Here is a 17798-nt window from a genome sequence, read left to right as displayed (position 1 = left end):
AAGTGCCATCAAATTAAATACTAAGAAAATAAAAAACAAATAAGAAGCATTTATATATAATTATTGATATAGAAAAGCTTGTATCAAACGTTATACAAGAATCTTATAATTCTGTTAAAGAAAAAGAAGGAGAGAGAGATAAAAAAACTCAAAGATAAGGAACTTTGGTTCTTTTTTGTGTGTATTTATAAGCAATGATGGTTGTGATGAGTGAAAACACTTTTACAGAAACTAGAAGAAGAAGAAAAGAAAGAAAACTATGTCACCAGTTGGATTACCACCAGGTTTCAGGTTTCATCCAACTGATGAAGAACTTGTCAATTATTATCTAAAGAGAAAAATCAGTGGTCAAGAAATTGAACTTGATATCATTCCTGAAGTTGATCTTTATAAATGTGAACCTTGGGAATTAGCAGGTTCTATACTTTCTTTCTTTTATTTTTCATATAGCAAATTTCCACATTCATATGTTTTTACTCTCACAAATTAATACACTTACACTATATACAATTTTCATTTTTCAATATCATGCAAAAAAATGTGGATATGCCATGCCATTAATCTGGTCATTAAAGACCTTGGTGCAACTTTCTAAAATAAGAAAATGTCACATTATTGAACATATAGACTCAAAGTTTTATTTAAAATTAAAAACATGAAAATTTTGTTCACTTTCAAAAGCCTAAAACATAGGTTTAACTAGCTTGGTCGGTCACCCTAATAGAAAAAAGATGGTTTTAAATTGCGCTTTCCGTAACAATGTGAAATTTGATATTGTAAATTATTGCATGCAAAGGCATGGTCGATGTGACAACAATTATGGTTGCAATTCCGTTTTCAAGACCTCTAAAACGTTTATAGTTATACTATGGTCTCAGTTGCGGATGCAGACCATAATTTAAAAATATGCTAAGAAAATAAAACCACAGGATGTACAATCTTTATATACATGTATGTGTGTGGATTTTCCATATTGACTGATATTTTTTTATGGAAACATTTTTTGGCTATGGATAGAGAAATCATTTTTGCCAAGTAGAGATCCAGAGTGGTATTTTTTTGGACCAAGGGACAGAAAATACCCTAATGGATTCAGAACAAATAGAGCAACAAGAGCAGGTTACTGGAAATCAACTGGAAAAGACAGAAGAGTTTCATGCCAAAATAGACCTATTGGTATGAAGAAGACTTTGGTTTACTATAGAGGTAGAGCTCCTCAAGGAATTAGAACTGATTGGGTTATGCATGAGTATCGTCTCGACGATAAAGAGTGCGAGGACAACTCTGGATTACAGGTACATACACTATAACTTATGCATACTTGCGCGTAAATTGAATCCTTGGTGCAATGCAAATATGCAATGCAATGCAATGCAACTCAAGTTTAAAATTATGTTTGTAGCAAATCTTGTGTGAAAGAATTTAGTTAAACATAACAAATAAAAAACTTCAAAACATATCAAAATGTTGATTAAAAAAATTAATAAAGTCCTTGTTAAAGTTATTGTTTTAGTATTACTCTAAAAAATATCGATATCAGTCATGTGTAATGAGTATATTATGATCATATATTGTACCTGCATTGTGTGTTTTTCTAAGATGTGTGACAATAGCTTTTCAGTTTCTACATGATTTAGTAGTAGATATAGAGCTAATAGGTTTTTTACTGTTAGCTGTCATTTTAAGGTTTTAAAAAATTGTCCGATACTGCAAAAATGATCGGAGATGTCGATACAGATACTGTTATTCATCGTTTTGATGATAAAGAACAAATTTTGATTAATTCACACTGCAACGCCTACATCTGCAAAATTGACGGTATTAGGAACTACGTCAGACAACTTCGCTCATCTTTGGTGCCCACCTGATCCTTTACCTACTTTCACAACTCTCTTTTTTTGCTTGTGTAAATGCACACTTGTCACCATATGCTTGATATGAAAAAGCATGAAGTTTGATTCTTAACACACATTAACAAAAGCATTTTCATACTTATAATCACAGTCACATACTGTAGAAACACATTGAATAGAACTTGAAATTAGAGAGAATTTACTGAGCTATCAAAGAGTTTAGTTAATTTGAACAATAGTAGAACGTGAAAACTGCATGGTGTGCATGGAAAGCTTCAACTTTTCTAGTTGCATAGTTTTCTCTCTCTTCTCTTATGCATATTACTTTATATTTGTTTATTATAAGATCCTCTATAAAACGTATAACTGACATATTCTTTACTTGTGATCCTATGATATCTCTATATGACAAAGTTCTATTCTACTGCATCTTGTGATTTCTTTTGTTAATCTAATGAGACAAAAGTCTTGTACCTACTTAATACTTATGATCCCTATCATCACTTTCTTTTCTCAATTTTTGTCATTCTTACTGTTCTTGATCTTGAATTATTAGATTCTTCTGATAAGCCATCAAGGCTTGTACACCCTCATAAAGCAGCAATTCTCATATATATCACTTTCATTTTATGTCGGTTACTTTTTGCTTTATTCTTGTACACAAAATTAGACCAATAGATACTACATACTATACTCTAGAAACTAAACATAAAATAAAGCTAGTAAGGGATATAGTGAAACACTTCATCACCAACCGAATAATGCTTTAAATGTTTAAGCTAGAATAAAAATAAGCTGAAAATAGATTATAAACATGTTATAAGTTTTGGTAAAAAAAAACATGTTATAAGTTATTTTCATAAGTCTATTTTACAGCGTTGAGTTAAGTCGAATTCAAATTCTAAGATATCTGATGCAATATATTCTAATATGTGGCTATGTGAGTAATCTAAAAGGGTCTTAAAGTTTCCACTTGATTACATAGTAGTATCATTATTATTACTCTTAAATAAGAAACATGAATAAAAAACATTTAGCATCTTTGAATCTTTAAGCCACAGACTTGTTTAGACACTGTCCTATAGGTTTTAACACACAGTGTAGAACTGTTTAGGCCACAATTGTTGACCATGCTCTATACACTACCTAGATTCGGTTTGAAAACTGCTTATAGACAATGTCATTAATTGTTTTTGTGGACTCTAAGAATCTTACGTATGTTTGTTACGGTAGATAAATTCAAATAAGTCAATTCAGACAGACTTTTAATGAACTGATTGCAATGCAGGATACTTATGCATTGTGTCGTGTGTTCAAGAAAAATGGAATTTGTTCTGATATGGAAGAGCAACAAGCACAAGCGCAATGTAACATGTCGCTAATAGAATGCTCCCAAACCATAATCAATGAGTGCGAAACAATGTCTCCTGACATACTTGGTGCATCATCTTCATGCTTAGAAGAGGAAGACAAAGATGATTCGTGGATGCAGTTCATTACAGAAGATGCATGGTATTCTTCTAATGCAGGAATGGTTGGTGGTGAAGAAGTTTCACATGTTACATTTACAAACTAATATTTTCAAGACTCAAGATTGGTGGTGAATGAATAACTTGAAAGCTGAATATATAATTAAATATATACACATTTTATCTCATATATAATAAAATACTTATATACCTTACCATAACTGTTAATTAGTAAGAGATTTAATTTGTTTTTTCTGATTATTATACTTATAATTGGTGGTGATGGTTTGGTTTGGTTTGTTTGGTGGACTTGTTTAGGGTCATATTATAAGACATTGGTTTTTATATATTCATTTTTGTACTAAACCTCTATCTTTGAGGTATATTGGTGTTACTTGTGGAATAATGATAAATCACACAAGTGCTTTTCTCATTGTAATATTTCTCTTTGAGAAAGGAATTATATATAACAGAGAGCATAACAATTTGGCAATGTGTTTTTCTGTTTATTATTGCAAAATTGATTTAATATACATTGGAGATAGTAACTACAAAAAATAGTTAGAAAGAGTTGCATAATAAAGTTACATAGATGGTTCCAGATTGGACAAGCATACATAACATCAAGGGTAAACTCTGTTTGATATTTCTATGTCAAGAGAAAATTAGCATCCAATCACACTTTCCACTGCTCAAATTCTTCAGACTTTAACATGAAAGAACTAGCATTTCGATGTCCACCTCCTCCGAAGTCCTAATAGAAGATTCTCAAAAGAAGTTAGATACAAGTTCTATTGAAAGTAAGAAGCAGACACCTCTTTGATTAGGCTTTTTTACGTGTCTGTGTATGACACTCGTACAACATGTGTTGTGTTAGGTGTTTGTGCTTCATAGATTGCAAGTAATATAGCACATGTTAACATAAGTCGATAGAGATGCAATTATCAAATTGTTGAAGGAATAACCTGAGAGATGGGAGTAGTATCTTCGTTGTCCAAACTCCTCAGACTTATTTTTAGCTTCTGATTATTTTCAAGCTCTGGAACATTATATACAACAGCTCCGATGCCCCTTAAAGTATAAATAAGTCCATAAAAAAGTGTTATTCATGAGAAAACAGAAAACTGGTTGCATAGATTCTTCGCCAATGCAAGATAATGAGATATTAAACTTGCCAATTAAATCACCAAGTTAAAAAAATAATATTGGAAGCAAATTTCATGTTTGAGTTCCATTCCATTAGTTTGGTATATAAAATTTCGACAAATGGTATGATAGAACTGGATAGGAAGATAGTGAAAAAATGGAAGGGATGTTAGCAGAATCCTCTGTCTCTTGACTTGGTTCCAAGAACCAATTCCTCACTCCCGTCCTTCAATATTGACAGTTCTGATTCAGCTTCCTCATTCCCATTCCAAACTAGCCATGATCGAAATTGTACTTGGATTTGGATAGAATAAGATAGGATAGTTTGATCGGACCTACAAGGAATATTCACTGTGTCACACTCAATTTGCACCACTCCCACTTAGGTATCAAATGAGAGTGTGAGTTGACCTCTCAAAGCACCCACGATTGAAGGGCGGCAACCTGATACTTTTTCAACTCTTACCATGGCAGAGTTCACGGTAGGATGGAATCTATTGTGGATTTATTTTCGATAACTTTACATTGTGTTTGCAAAAGACTGATTCCATGACTCAAGTCTATGACATCTTAATCACCCAACAACTATAGCGCGTCTTCATTCTCGCAAAGCACCCCTAAACTCCATTAACTTCTCTTAGTAAAATGTGCCCTTTATTGAAATATTGTATTAGTTTGACTAGTCACCAGTAAGTAATCATTCTATCCTTTGATTTTTGGACTCCACAACAGCTCCCAGATGGCACGAGTTTTGATACCAGTTGATAGAACTGGGACATAACATTGGAAAGAAATGGAAATTTATTGATGATAACCTCTACCTCTTTACCTATACTAAAATGATACCAATGTTGTCAATCAAGGATTGTGGAAAGTAGTGGTTTGTTCAAACTCTGCTGCATAACAGTGTTTTGTACTAAATAACTTATTATTGCGGAAAAATAGCAATTTGTTTGAATTCCACTAAGCTAAAGTGCCTCTATAGCCGCTACTTAATAACACTAAGTGATACAAGAATATTTTCATCGGTTTTGACCAGTTTTTGGTCAAACTAATGTCCGAACCAATAATATTTTCATCGGTTTGGTTTAGTTCGGTTTTTAACATTTTTCAAAAATTGAATCGAACCTAACTAATAGGTTTGGTTCGATTTGGGTTGGTTCGGTTGGTCGGTTTTTAATATTTTTTGAAAACATTAATTATATTCATCAACGTATTTTCCAATATTGTATTTTTTGGTATATTTTATGCTATTATTTTTTAAAATAAAACATTTCATGTCATTTATTTGATGCTCTAATTTTTCAAACAACTTACAAGTTGCACTTAATCCATATATGAAACAATGACATAATTTCATTGCATAATGAAATATATTCACTGTAAAAGTTGAATTTTGACATCGGAATGTTGGAAATAGATTTGAAAGTTTAACAAATAGAACACAGAAAAACACACATCAATTAACATGTTTCCACCTTAAATACACATAAAAACTATTTTGTAACAAGACTAGAAGGAGTTTTATTGAAGAAAGAAATCAGAAAGGTAAAAACAAATATGAAAATTAACGAAGAGAACTTGAACCCGAAGAAGGATACCATAACATATCATAGTGACGATAGTGAGAGCAATATTTGAGATAGACAACTAGAGAAGTAGTTTAGTGAAAGCAAGTTTTTGTGACTTATGATTTTTACTTTATATTTTTGGAGTTTAGTTCTAAATGCGTGTTTTGCTTAAAGGAAGAAAGTGAAAACAAAGATGGAGAATAGTTGCAAAGATACAAAATTTGAGCATAATGAAGGGTGGAATAAAGAATTTAGAGCGTAATTATTTCCATTGGTTTGGCGGTTCCTAAAAACTAAAACCGAGAACCAAACCAAACCACGTAGGTTTTTATTGGTTCAGTTTGGTTTTAGAACCGAACCATAAACAATCGATTTTATTTCGGGTTGGTTTGGTTTGAATTGTCAGTTTAATTGGTTTTTTGTGATCCGCTTACACCCCTAAAAACAAAGATGAGGAAACACGAAATACAAGATCTCCCATGTGTTAAGAGAGATCATAATACTCCCTCCCTAATTCCACTCTAAAACCACAGACTGCACGCCATTATTTCCCTCCTGTTATTTAAACCCTCTAGATCCCCCTCTCTAACTAATTATCCAACTAAATATTTCAACTCAATACAACAGTCAAATCCTAACCGCTACAGTTATTTACTGTTAAAGGAAAGACAAATGCAGGAAAAATATTCTATAATATAACAACCTCTATAATACTACAACCAGGATATATCAGTAGATATTAATGAAGGGGGTTTTCCAGGCATTCAAATGAGGAATAGCATCCATATGAACAAGGAAACAAAATAAACAAACCTCAATTTCAATTTCTGGCTTTTAGTAGCTAACTGATGTCCTAGTTCACTCCTTAACATTGAGAGTGCAGCATCTGCATTAACAGCCTACAAGCACAAGCATACAATCTTGTAACACAAACTATTTAGAAGCAGTCAACTGCGGGTCGCCGAAAATAGCAATTTGTTTAAATTTTGCTCTGTAGTGCTATAGTGACGCTATTTAACAACATTTTGTACAAAAATAGTGTATCGCAGAACAATAGCAATTTGTTTGAATTCCACCATACTACAGCACCACTATAGCTTCTATTTAACTACATTGTTTAGAAGTTGACATTAAGTTTGGAGAGAAACCTGGCTGTGTTAAAAAATTTACACAGATGAATAACTAAGATGAAATAAATTGCGAATGCACGGCCATATGAAATGTGACTGCAAAAGCAAGGCATAGAAGGGCAGTAGAATGGAAGAAATAGAAAGAGATCGAAATAAGGAAATATCAGTCATACCAGGCATTGACCATATGCACCATTTCCAAGGGCGATTTCATATGAGTTGCTGAGACAATCATCGATTAATTTTTGCTTATGTGACAAGCTCACCGTGCCTTGACTAATAACAGCATCCAAGTCCAATGAAAGCAACTACCAATTATTTTGAAAAACGACAGTTAATTCAAGTATTTAATAGTGCATTTGGATATGCGTTGGTGGCATCCAAATGAGACAGTTGCAGACATGGATTTGAAAGTTTGAGCAGAAGCAATAGCCTTAGAATTTGAGTTACCTGGTCGAACAAGGAAGGGTTTATCCGGGCATCAAATTCAATGTTCAAATCCTTCAAACCACTGCTAAAAGCTTTGCTATTCTCAAGTCTCCACCTCCAAAGATCCACATCTTCAATGTACTTAAAAAGTTGCCTCGCACGCTCGAATTCACCAATAACCGAAGGTTGGTTCACTACAACACCAACATCAGGATTCACAAGCTTTTCTTTGAAGTAATCAAAAGCAATAGTAGCCCCGCTTCTCTCCATGTCAATAACCTTAGTCACATTCTCACCAAGTGAAGTATCATCTCTACAAAGGCTCTCAAGTGCAGTTTTGTGATGATCCAAAACAATCACTCTAGAGACACAACAAAATAACATTAGTTGATTGATACAATCAAATATTCCTCAATTCTTAAATAATCATAATAACAAAAGTAATGTTTTTGATATATTTTTTGTCCCAACAAACATATCAGACTATCAATATTTCATATTAGTCTCCATTAAAATTCGTATGCCAAGTCCTAAAATATAGAAAAGTTTGCTTTTGATCCTCATTTTAGTTTTAGTCCCAGTAACATTTGTTCAAGTTGCTTACATATAATATAACAACAACAACAAAGCATTATTTCACTGAGTGTAGTCAGCTACATGGATCAACTTTGGCTATAATGTTCTAATCCAGGACCATGGTTCTATCAAAATCGTTAAGCTCGAGATCTTTTTTAATAACTTCTCTTATAGTCTTTCTAGGTCTTTCTCTTCCTATAATTGTTTGACTTCTCTCAATTTGATATATTTTCCAGTCACATAATCTACACATCTTCTTCTCTACATCCCCAAATCACCTAAGTCTATTTTCCACCATCTTTTGTACTATAGGTGCTACCTCAACACTATCTCTAATATTTCTATTTCTAATCCTATCATGTCTAGTCTTGCCACACATCCAACGCTACATTAGTTAAGAGTCTCACATCGAACAATATATGGCATGAACATGTCCTTATAAGTAGGGGCAATCCACACCCTACAAGCCGGTTTTGTAGCGTTGAGTTAGGCCCAACCACATTTCTTAACAACATCCTCATCTCTGCTACACTTATTTTATTCTCGTGTTGATTCTTAACCGTCCAACATTTTATCCTACAACATCGTAGGACTAGGTTTCGAATAAAGAGTTGCAACCACAATCTAAGCCATGACTTAAAGTTTTTTTTATGTTGTGGATACCGCAATTGAGGCAACATTGGTCCATTAAAATATAACTCTCCTTAATATCAAGGATTGCGATACCGCAATTGAGGCAGCATATTGGTCCATTTAATTTTAAATATAACTCTCCGTAATATCAAGGATTGCAACGCGACTGCAACTATGTCATAAGGACTATAGTTGAAAACTAAAAAGCATTACAGAGGACTATAACAAAACAAGGACCAAAGTAAAAATTTGTATAATTCAAGGACTAAATCAAAATAAAACTACATGGAGGCAAAAGATTTATAAACCCAACTTAGGAACTCTAGTATTTTTAAACAAGGAAAATGAAAAAGAAAGTACCTTGGAACTTTAGTGGAGATTTCCTGAACAAATCCAGGTGGGCCAACAAAATCTAGAAGATAAAGATCAGTAATTTCATTCAATGGAAGATCTTCAACTCTGAAAAGGGTAAGCAAAAAGAGAACAAAAAGTAAAAAAACAAACAATGCTGATAGATAAAAGAGTGAGAAAGATGAAAAGGGTTATACCAAACCTGAGAGGGGAATAGACAGTGTTGGGAAAGAAGAGAGGAGAGAATAAGGAAGTGGCTTTGAAGTAAAGATGTGCGGCGAGAGCGGCAAAAACGCCGTCAGGACAAGGGTAGTGATAAAGTATTGCAGCTGAACCCTTGTTGATGTTCATGTTGATGGTGTTGGAGATGTGTACTTTGGTTTGTGTCAACAACGTTGTTTGTTGGATTGTGTTGTAACATAAATTAGTTATGTGAGACGCCGCAAGCACGACAACTGTTGTTTTCAATTGAAAGAGCTGTTTATTTGTGTTTTTTTCTTGTAGTTTGAAATCAAAAGACAAAATTTAGGTTTAACACTTTTCTTAGGGAGGTTTAATTATACTTTTAATTTTTCTTGTTATTTCATTACTATTTACTAAGATCCAAAAAAATCTAAATAAATTATAAATCGATGATAAAAATTTGAGAACAGCAAAAATCATAGTAATATTAATAGATATGTTTAGATGTTTTTTTAATAAATAAATTTTGTTTATGGGAAAGAAAAAGATAGGGTAAAAATCTAACTCATCAACAAAAAAATTAAAATTAAAATTAGTTAAGTTTATCTATTATGAAACTTTCATTCCTATAAATTAGAATAGAGCTTCACGAAATCTCATCTTAAATGTAAAAATATTCATTTATTATACAGTCATCGCAATTATTATCTTTATTTGAGACACTTTAAAATACAAGGATTTAATGGTATGAAGACACTTTTCTATTTAGAAAGAAATATTCAAAGAATAATGATATTATTAGTTAATGCTCGCTCGTATGACAAGAAGAGAATCATTTTCAAGTTAAAGTTGAGTTCATCATCTTCTAAAAGCATGTTCTATAACTAGAATAATGGATGTAAGTTTAGCTTGAATCTAAGTTGTTTTCTTATGTGTCATGTTTTTCAAAGGAGTAAGTCAATGAAAGCAATAATTGAAAACCGAACTGCACTAAAGGAGAAACACAAATTTGAAAACAAAGTATACAGAAACCTTAAGTTCTAGTGTTCAAAATAAATAAGTTTGGGACAAACACAAATGACATATTTATAACATTTATGTTTAAAGTATTATATCTATAAGTCATTTAGGTAATCCATGCATGTGAAATAAAAAAGAAAACTGAATGAATAACTTACAAATACAATAGAGAAGTACTTCAAATATGTGAAATGCAATGGAGGACTAGAGACATGATATGCAAATGAGAAGAAGCTCTCAAGTTCTCCGATTTTGCCCTTTTGAATAAACTAGTAAAGGACCCGTGCGACGCAAAGTCGATATAAATAATAAATAAATATATAAAAATGATTAATAAATATATATATATATATATATATAAAAGATACGCAAATTAAAAAGAAAAAAACATTTGAAATTATATTTGTCATATAAATATTAATTTAATCTAGTTAGAAATATAAACTTTAGTAAGAAAAATAAATAAAATAATTAAGTAGTCATCTACCCGTGCGTTCGCAAGGGTCACGCAAAGTCGATATAAATAATAAATAAATATATAAAGATAGTTAATAAATATATACAAAACATACACAAATTAAAAAGAAAAAAAATTTGAAATTATAATTGTTATATAAATATTAATTTAATTTAGTTAGAAATATATACTTTAGTAGAAAAAATAAATAAAATAATTGTAGTCATCTACCCATGCATTTATACGGATCGCGCAATATCATTATAAATAATAAATAAATATAGTATAGTGATGGTTAAGAAAGTATATAAAAGATATATAAATTAAGTAATCTCGACCCGTAAAAAAATGTATAGTTTAGCTTAAAAATAAATAAAATGTGTGTTCGTAAAGGTCGCACAATATTGTCAGAAATATTAAATAAATATAGTGCTTTGATGGTTAAAAAAATATAATATTTGAAATTCTAAATGTCATAGAAACATAACATTAATTTTAAAGTGTTTAAAAAAATTCACTTTGATTTCATATTCTTGTATTTTATCTTGTATTTTATTTTATAAGTTAGTTGTTTAAAAAGTTTTGATTTTTAATTATAAACAAATTGAGTTAAATGTTTTAAAAAATTCAAAAAAATTAATATATGGATTAAAAACCTATATTTTGTCGGCCCGTTACAACATATGATATATAATATATGTTCAATTTAAGTCAATATTTTGTCGGCCCGTTAGAAAAATAGGTTCGGCCCGTCGGACATGCCTATAATTTTTAAATTTTTTTGAATTGTAAATTTATGGATTCTATTGATATTATATGATTTTATGATCATATATTAATTAAATATTTAATGATATGTTTTAAAAATAATCATAATGATTGTGATAATGAATTTAATTTATAAATAATAAATAAATATATAACGATGGTTAATAAATATATATAAAAGATACGCAAATTAAAAAGAAAAAATATTTGAAATTATAATTTTCATATAAATATTAATTTAATCTACTTAGAAATATATACTGTAGAAAAAATAAATGAAATAATTAAGCAGTCATTTACCTGTGCGTTCGCATGAATCATTTTTTTTTGAAGAAGCTAAAAAATATATTACCAACAACCGAAAATTCCTTCAATCACAAGACGTTCGCATGAATCATTCACCATCGTTATAAATCTACCATGAGGAATCATCTACCAGTGTATTCACATGGATTGTACAATGTTATAAATAATAAATAAATATAATGTATGTGATTATATTTATTTGATTTGGTAACAGGTATTAAATAATCTAATTTTTTAAATATAAAAACAAATTGTCATCGTTAAGAATAAATATATTATCTTTCCCAAAATAAATATATTATACTTATAATTATTAAAAGTCAAGATATTTTAAATCATAGGCTAGTTTATATATTAATAAGTGTAACTTATACTACATATTTTATCGTTATTTTATTCGTCAGAAAAAGCATTTGGGACTGTAATTAATGATGGTTAAAAAAATTTAAAATATTCAAAACATTCAAATTTTTGTTTTTGCAAAAAGAATAATAAATGTTTGTTTTTGCACTTCTTAACATTTAAGACCACTATAAATACAACAAATACACCATTTCTATATATATATATAGGGGACGACTCAAGTGAGAACACTTGGTTATTATGAGAAATGAGAACAATGAATCACGACCATTAAATTTTGATTTGGTTGATTTTAATGGACATGATTGGTTTCTCTTTCTATGATCCTTAATATTTAATTTAATTAAAACATAGAGAGGGAAACCAATCCAGTCCATTAAAATCAACAAAATCAAAATTTAATGGTCGTGATTCATTGTTCTCATTTCTCATAATAACCAAGTGTTCTCACTTGAGTCGTCCCCTATATATATATATATATATATATATATATATATATATATATATATATATATATATATATATATATATATATATATATATATATATATATATATATATATATATATATATATATATATATAAACTCATCGTAAAAATGTTCAAATATTACAGTACTAAATCAATTAATTTCTTATTTTTTTTCAAATATTTCTTAATGATTTACTATTCTTGTATCGGGTGGTCGAAAATGTATATTTTAGTAGAACAAATAAATGATATAATTAAGTAATTATTTATCCGTCGTTCGAACGGGTCACATAATGTCGTTATAAATAGTAAATAAATATAGTATAGTGATGGTTAAGAAATGTATATACAATATTTAAAAATTAAGTAGTTTCGGCCCGTAGAAAATGTATATTTTTGTAGAAAAAATAAATGAAATAATAAAGTATTCACCTATTCGTACGTTCAGACGGTTAGCGTAATATCGTTATAAATAGTAAATAAATATGGTATAGTGATGATTAAGAAATACATATAAAAGATATATAAATTAAGTAATCTCGACTCCTCGAAAAATTTATATTTTAATATAAAAAATAAAGAAAATAAAGATATATGCCACTTTCAAATCAAAGTCAACATTAAAAAATTGAACACATTTTTAAACAAATATGCATTAAAACTAATATGAATTAAAGTTTATAGGAATCAATTCAAATAAATTGTAATAAAAGAAAATACATCAAAATAGTCTGGAAAACAAAATCAAATTCATGAATGCCATCAATATTTTACCTTTCAAAGCTATCAATAAATTTGTACAAACTTGTATATGACACACCGTAAAATCTTAAACAATTATATAAAAGTAATGAATATTGGGTAAATCAATAGTCTAAAATATTAATAAAATATGATAATTAATATACACTATTAATTATATTGCAATTCAGATGAATATTATAATAAAAAAGTTTTAAAATAAAGAGAATAAAATTTATGTAACTGAAATGAATATTATAATTAAAAAAATTATATTAAATAAATCACTTATCTTAATCTTTATTAAAAATAAGATAATTATTTTATAATAAAAAGTACATATTTTTTCATTTTTTTTTAAAATAGTTGAAAAATAGTAGTACTAATGAATAGTCTAATATAATTTTTAGATTAAAAATTATATAATAACACATAAAATTAACTCTCTTAAAGCATAGTTTTTTTAGATAAATAAAACTTTGTAAAATTATTTTTATTGTTATTGAAATGATTTTCTTGTTTTTGTTGAATAGTATTTTATTTTTGAAGAATATAAAAAATAAATTTACCTAATAATTTTATAATTTTTTATATATAATGTATATTGTTTTGTCAATAAATCAATGATTTTATTAAAATGTTTAGTTGTAAATAAAAATTCAAAGCGCATGGTGACTTTTCCTTTTCCTCCATCTTACCTTTTCTTGACTTTTTCTTTTCCCCCATCTTACCTTTTCTTGACTTTTCCTTTTCCCCGCGTGACTTTTCCTTATGTATCTCATTTTCCCTTATGTATCTTATTTTCTCCTAATCTCCTTGTACGTTTGATATTATGATCCATTGTACAATAATTATAAAAATATGTTAGAATACACTTTAATGTGTGAAGAAATTTCAAAAGTCATAAAATATTGTTGGAATCAATGAATACTTTGATTAATGTGTGAAAGAAATATGAAAAGGCATAGAAATGGTTGGAACCACAAAAATTTAATCGTGGGAATTTGTTAAAAGTTAAGTCTCTACGTTTTCCACTGCAATAATAATTATGCAGGCCATGTGGGAAAATGTAAAGATCAATATGGCTTAACAGTATTTGCCCAATAAATCCGTGTACCTGCATTGGTAACATTACAAAAATCTGAATTTATTTGCACTATTAATTAGCCTGCCATTTTAATAATGATTATAGCAGATTTTTTAAATTAATTTAATCTTTAACGTAAAATGACATTTAAGGGTACTAAATGAGGCTATTAAACTATATTAATTAAGTTAATTACGTAAATTGGTAGTATACTATTTTATTATTAAATTTGAAGATTTGATATAATAATAAAATATTAATTATTAGTTTTTCATAAATATTAAGTACATAATAAAATATAGAATATAATTTATGCAATTCAAATGAATCATTATTGTTGTGTAAACAAAAATGATATAGTTAATGAAAAATGGGATAAGTCATTATGCAATTCAAATGAATCATTATTGCATTATAAACCAAATATATATTAGGCGGGTATAGGAAACATCTGAAAAATTGGGCAAGTCTAGCCATAAAATTATGAAATTGTGTTTTAGAAAATCATGTTTTTCTATTTATAAAACATATATTTATTTACAACACATATTCTATAGGAAATCACATTTAAAAACATATTTTTATTAAAAAAACATTTTTTTTAATTATAAACAACATATCATAACCAAAACATTTTTTTAATCATAATTTCATCATTTAAAAATAATAAGTGAAATGTAGTTAATTCGAATTTGCACTTTTTCAATCACATCCTCATATAGCTATAACTTATCTAATTTAACACGCACTAATTAAAATATTATATTCTATATTATATACAAAGAAACAATTAAAATTTAAAAATGACATAATATTAAAAATGGGATATAGCCGCCCATGCATACATTGGAATGTGCAGATTTTTTGAAAAAATCTTTCCACGTGAATAGTGAATGAGTATAATAGTTATAATTGAGAGTATTACCCAATGACTAATTATTACAACAATTATTCTAGGATAGTAGTATTTACTCTGATTGATTTTTATTTGTAAGTATTTAAAACACTCACTAGTACAAAAATGTTAATTTACACCCATTTTTTATTAAATTTACACCCGTTATTTTAAATAAAAATCGGGTGTATATCCACAGGGTGAGAAATGTCTAACGAGTTTACACCAGTTTAAAACAGGTGTAAAACGGGTGTAAATACGTTCGTAATTACTCCCTATTTTAAAAATATCGGGTGTAAATACGTTCTACATTGCACCCTATTTTAACAAAAATTGGGTGTAATTGGGCGTAATTACGTTTTTAATTACACCCTATTTTAATAAAAATCGGGTGTAATTGGGCATAACTACTTTTTTAATTACACCCTGTTATAATAAAAATCGGGTGTAATTGGGCGTAATTACGTTTTAATTACACCCTATTTTAATAAAAACCGGGTGTAATTGGGCGTAATTACGTTTTAATTACACCCTGTTTTAATAAAAATCGGGTGTAATTGGGCATAATTACGTTTTAATTACACCCAATTTTAATAAAAATCGGGTGTAGATACGTTCTTACTTACACCCTATTTTAATAAAAATCGGGTGTAAATATGCCATTTATAAATGAACAATTATATTATATTTAAATCTATTTACACCCTATTTCATATACACCATTTAGTTATATTTCATTTTCAGTCATAATATTGCAAATACTATAAAATCATACACATAAAAATCATATTTTAACTAAGTCAAAATATTTTTAATATTAACCAAAAAGTATACAAAATCATGTGCAGTCATAGTATTTCAAGTACTATAAAATCATACACATAAAAATCATATTTTAACTAAGTCATAACACTTTCTTCATATATAAGTTTTCTTCTTCTTCTTCTTTGCCTTTTGTTTTGGCAACATTTCTATGTCTTTATCCTTTTCAACCATTTGCATCACCGTGAAGAAGTTTCAGTATCTGCATTATTGTAAAAACTTGATTAATAACCCAAAGGACACAGTGTGAGACAAAACGGAAGGGAATGAATTTGCATAGACAAAGGACTTACAACTCGGATTTGAGGTCGCAATCTAGGAACCCGTCTAATACAAAGAGCAGCAGCTAAAACCATTCTCTTGATCTGACAATCGTTGTATTCACTGCCAAGGCTTGGGTCAAGCAACTGGGAAATCTTCCCACTTTTCAAGATTGATGTTGCCTGAAATTGGATGTGATCATTAGTCATATTGACTTCCAACTCTTAGGATCCAATACTAGTGGAATGCTGAATTCTAGTATTAGCACATGCTTTATTTAAATACATACAGTGTTGTAACTATCTTAGATGCTGAACTCATAAGACTATTAAAAAACAACTTACCCACATAACAAGGCTCTCCTGGCCCTTTGGAGATTCATTGTTAATGGGTTTCCTATTGGATAGAAGCTCAAGGAGTACAACACCAAAAGCATATACATCAATTGTGTCGGTAACTCTACCGTGCATAAAATATTCATCATTTGGCAATTACACAACTTGACACTTGCTATATTGATAGCACGCAGTAGAAGACCCTCCTCCTTGTAAAAATAGTAGGGCACTAGATTAAAATTCAATGTAAAACAAACTTAAAATTTATTTCATATACTAATTTCCCAAGAACTCAAAATCCAACTCATCGCGAACTGAGTCAGTGTCAGAGTTCATCTACCATAAACAACCATTGTTTTTTCAGTTTTTTAATTATCTTTTAAACAAAGAGTAGGTATATAAATATTAATTTGAACTCACATAAAATGCAGTTACTGTGCCTGCAGAATCTCTGGGAACAAGTTTGATCTTCATGCTAACACGGCCAAACAAGTACTTCACCTTAGAAGCAAACCCGCAACCTGTGAAATAAATTGAGTAATATTTATGATAGATATATAGGTAACATAAGTTATCCAAACTATATATTAAAATATTATATATTAAAGCTTTGGACATTTGGAGATGTATATAATATTTACCAGAGTCTTGATCTAGGATGAGTTGGATTGTCCTGCCTTGGTCAATTTGCTTGATATGGGACTCAGACCATGTCACATGAAAGTCTTGCTCAAAAGTGGCTGGTCTTCCCCAAACAAAGACACCAGATACGAGAATCCATAAGCACTGACCCATATCCAATTGTCTGGCCTCCAAACCACTATTGGAGTCTCAGCCAAAACAATTGATATAGCTACCACCCGCGACTTTCTCCCTGTCATTAGAACCAAAAGTTGAAAATATATCATCCTCCCGAGCTCACACCGTTAAT

The 17798-nt window shown here is 29.4% G+C and overlaps 3 protein-coding genes across 3 annotated transcripts; 1 reads left to right on the top strand and 2 right to left on the bottom strand.

Moving 5' to 3' along the window:
• The first annotated feature begins 243 nt into the window (after positions 1-243).
• Positions 244-3784, top strand: LOC131628279 (NAC domain-containing protein 54-like). Its single transcript, XM_058899134.1, has 3 exons — positions 244-416; positions 1018-1295; positions 3142-3784. The coding sequence occupies exons 1-3, from the start codon at positions 260-262 to the stop codon at positions 3427-3429; spliced, it is 723 nt and encodes a 240-aa protein (XP_058755117.1). The 5' UTR covers positions 244-259; the 3' UTR covers positions 3430-3784.
• Positions 3785-3805: 21 nt separating this feature from the next.
• Positions 3806-9643, bottom strand: LOC131628277 (uncharacterized). The gene is made up of 7 exons (XM_058899132.1): positions 9361-9643; positions 9168-9266; positions 7620-7959; positions 7343-7477; positions 6853-6938; positions 4288-4393; positions 3806-4076 (listed from the first exon to the last, which is right to left on the bottom strand). The coding sequence occupies exons 1-7, from the start codon at positions 9507-9509 to the stop codon at positions 3999-4001; spliced, it is 993 nt and encodes a 330-aa protein (XP_058755115.1). The 5' UTR covers positions 9510-9643; the 3' UTR covers positions 3806-3998.
• A 6748-nt stretch (positions 9644-16391) lies between these two features.
• Positions 16392-17662, bottom strand: LOC131628300 (protein kinase STUNTED-like). The gene is made up of 5 exons (XM_058899150.1): positions 17509-17662; positions 17288-17388; positions 16877-17023; positions 16565-16714; positions 16392-16473 (listed from the first exon to the last, which is right to left on the bottom strand). Exons 1-5 carry the CDS (start codon positions 17660-17662, stop codon positions 16438-16440), a joined length of 588 nt encoding a protein of 195 aa, XP_058755133.1. The 3' UTR covers positions 16392-16437.
• Positions 17663-17798: the final 136 nt, after the last annotated feature.

The sequence above is a fragment of the Vicia villosa genome, unplaced genomic scaffold (genome assembly GCF_029867415.1).
Source record: "Vicia villosa cultivar HV-30 ecotype Madison, WI unplaced genomic scaffold, Vvil1.0 ctg.000441F_1_1, whole genome shotgun sequence".
Classification (NCBI taxonomy): Eukaryota; Viridiplantae; Streptophyta; class Magnoliopsida; order Fabales; family Fabaceae; genus Vicia; species Vicia villosa.
The sequence above is the reverse complement of the archived record's forward strand: the minus strand, read 5'-3'. Positions and strand labels throughout refer to the sequence as shown.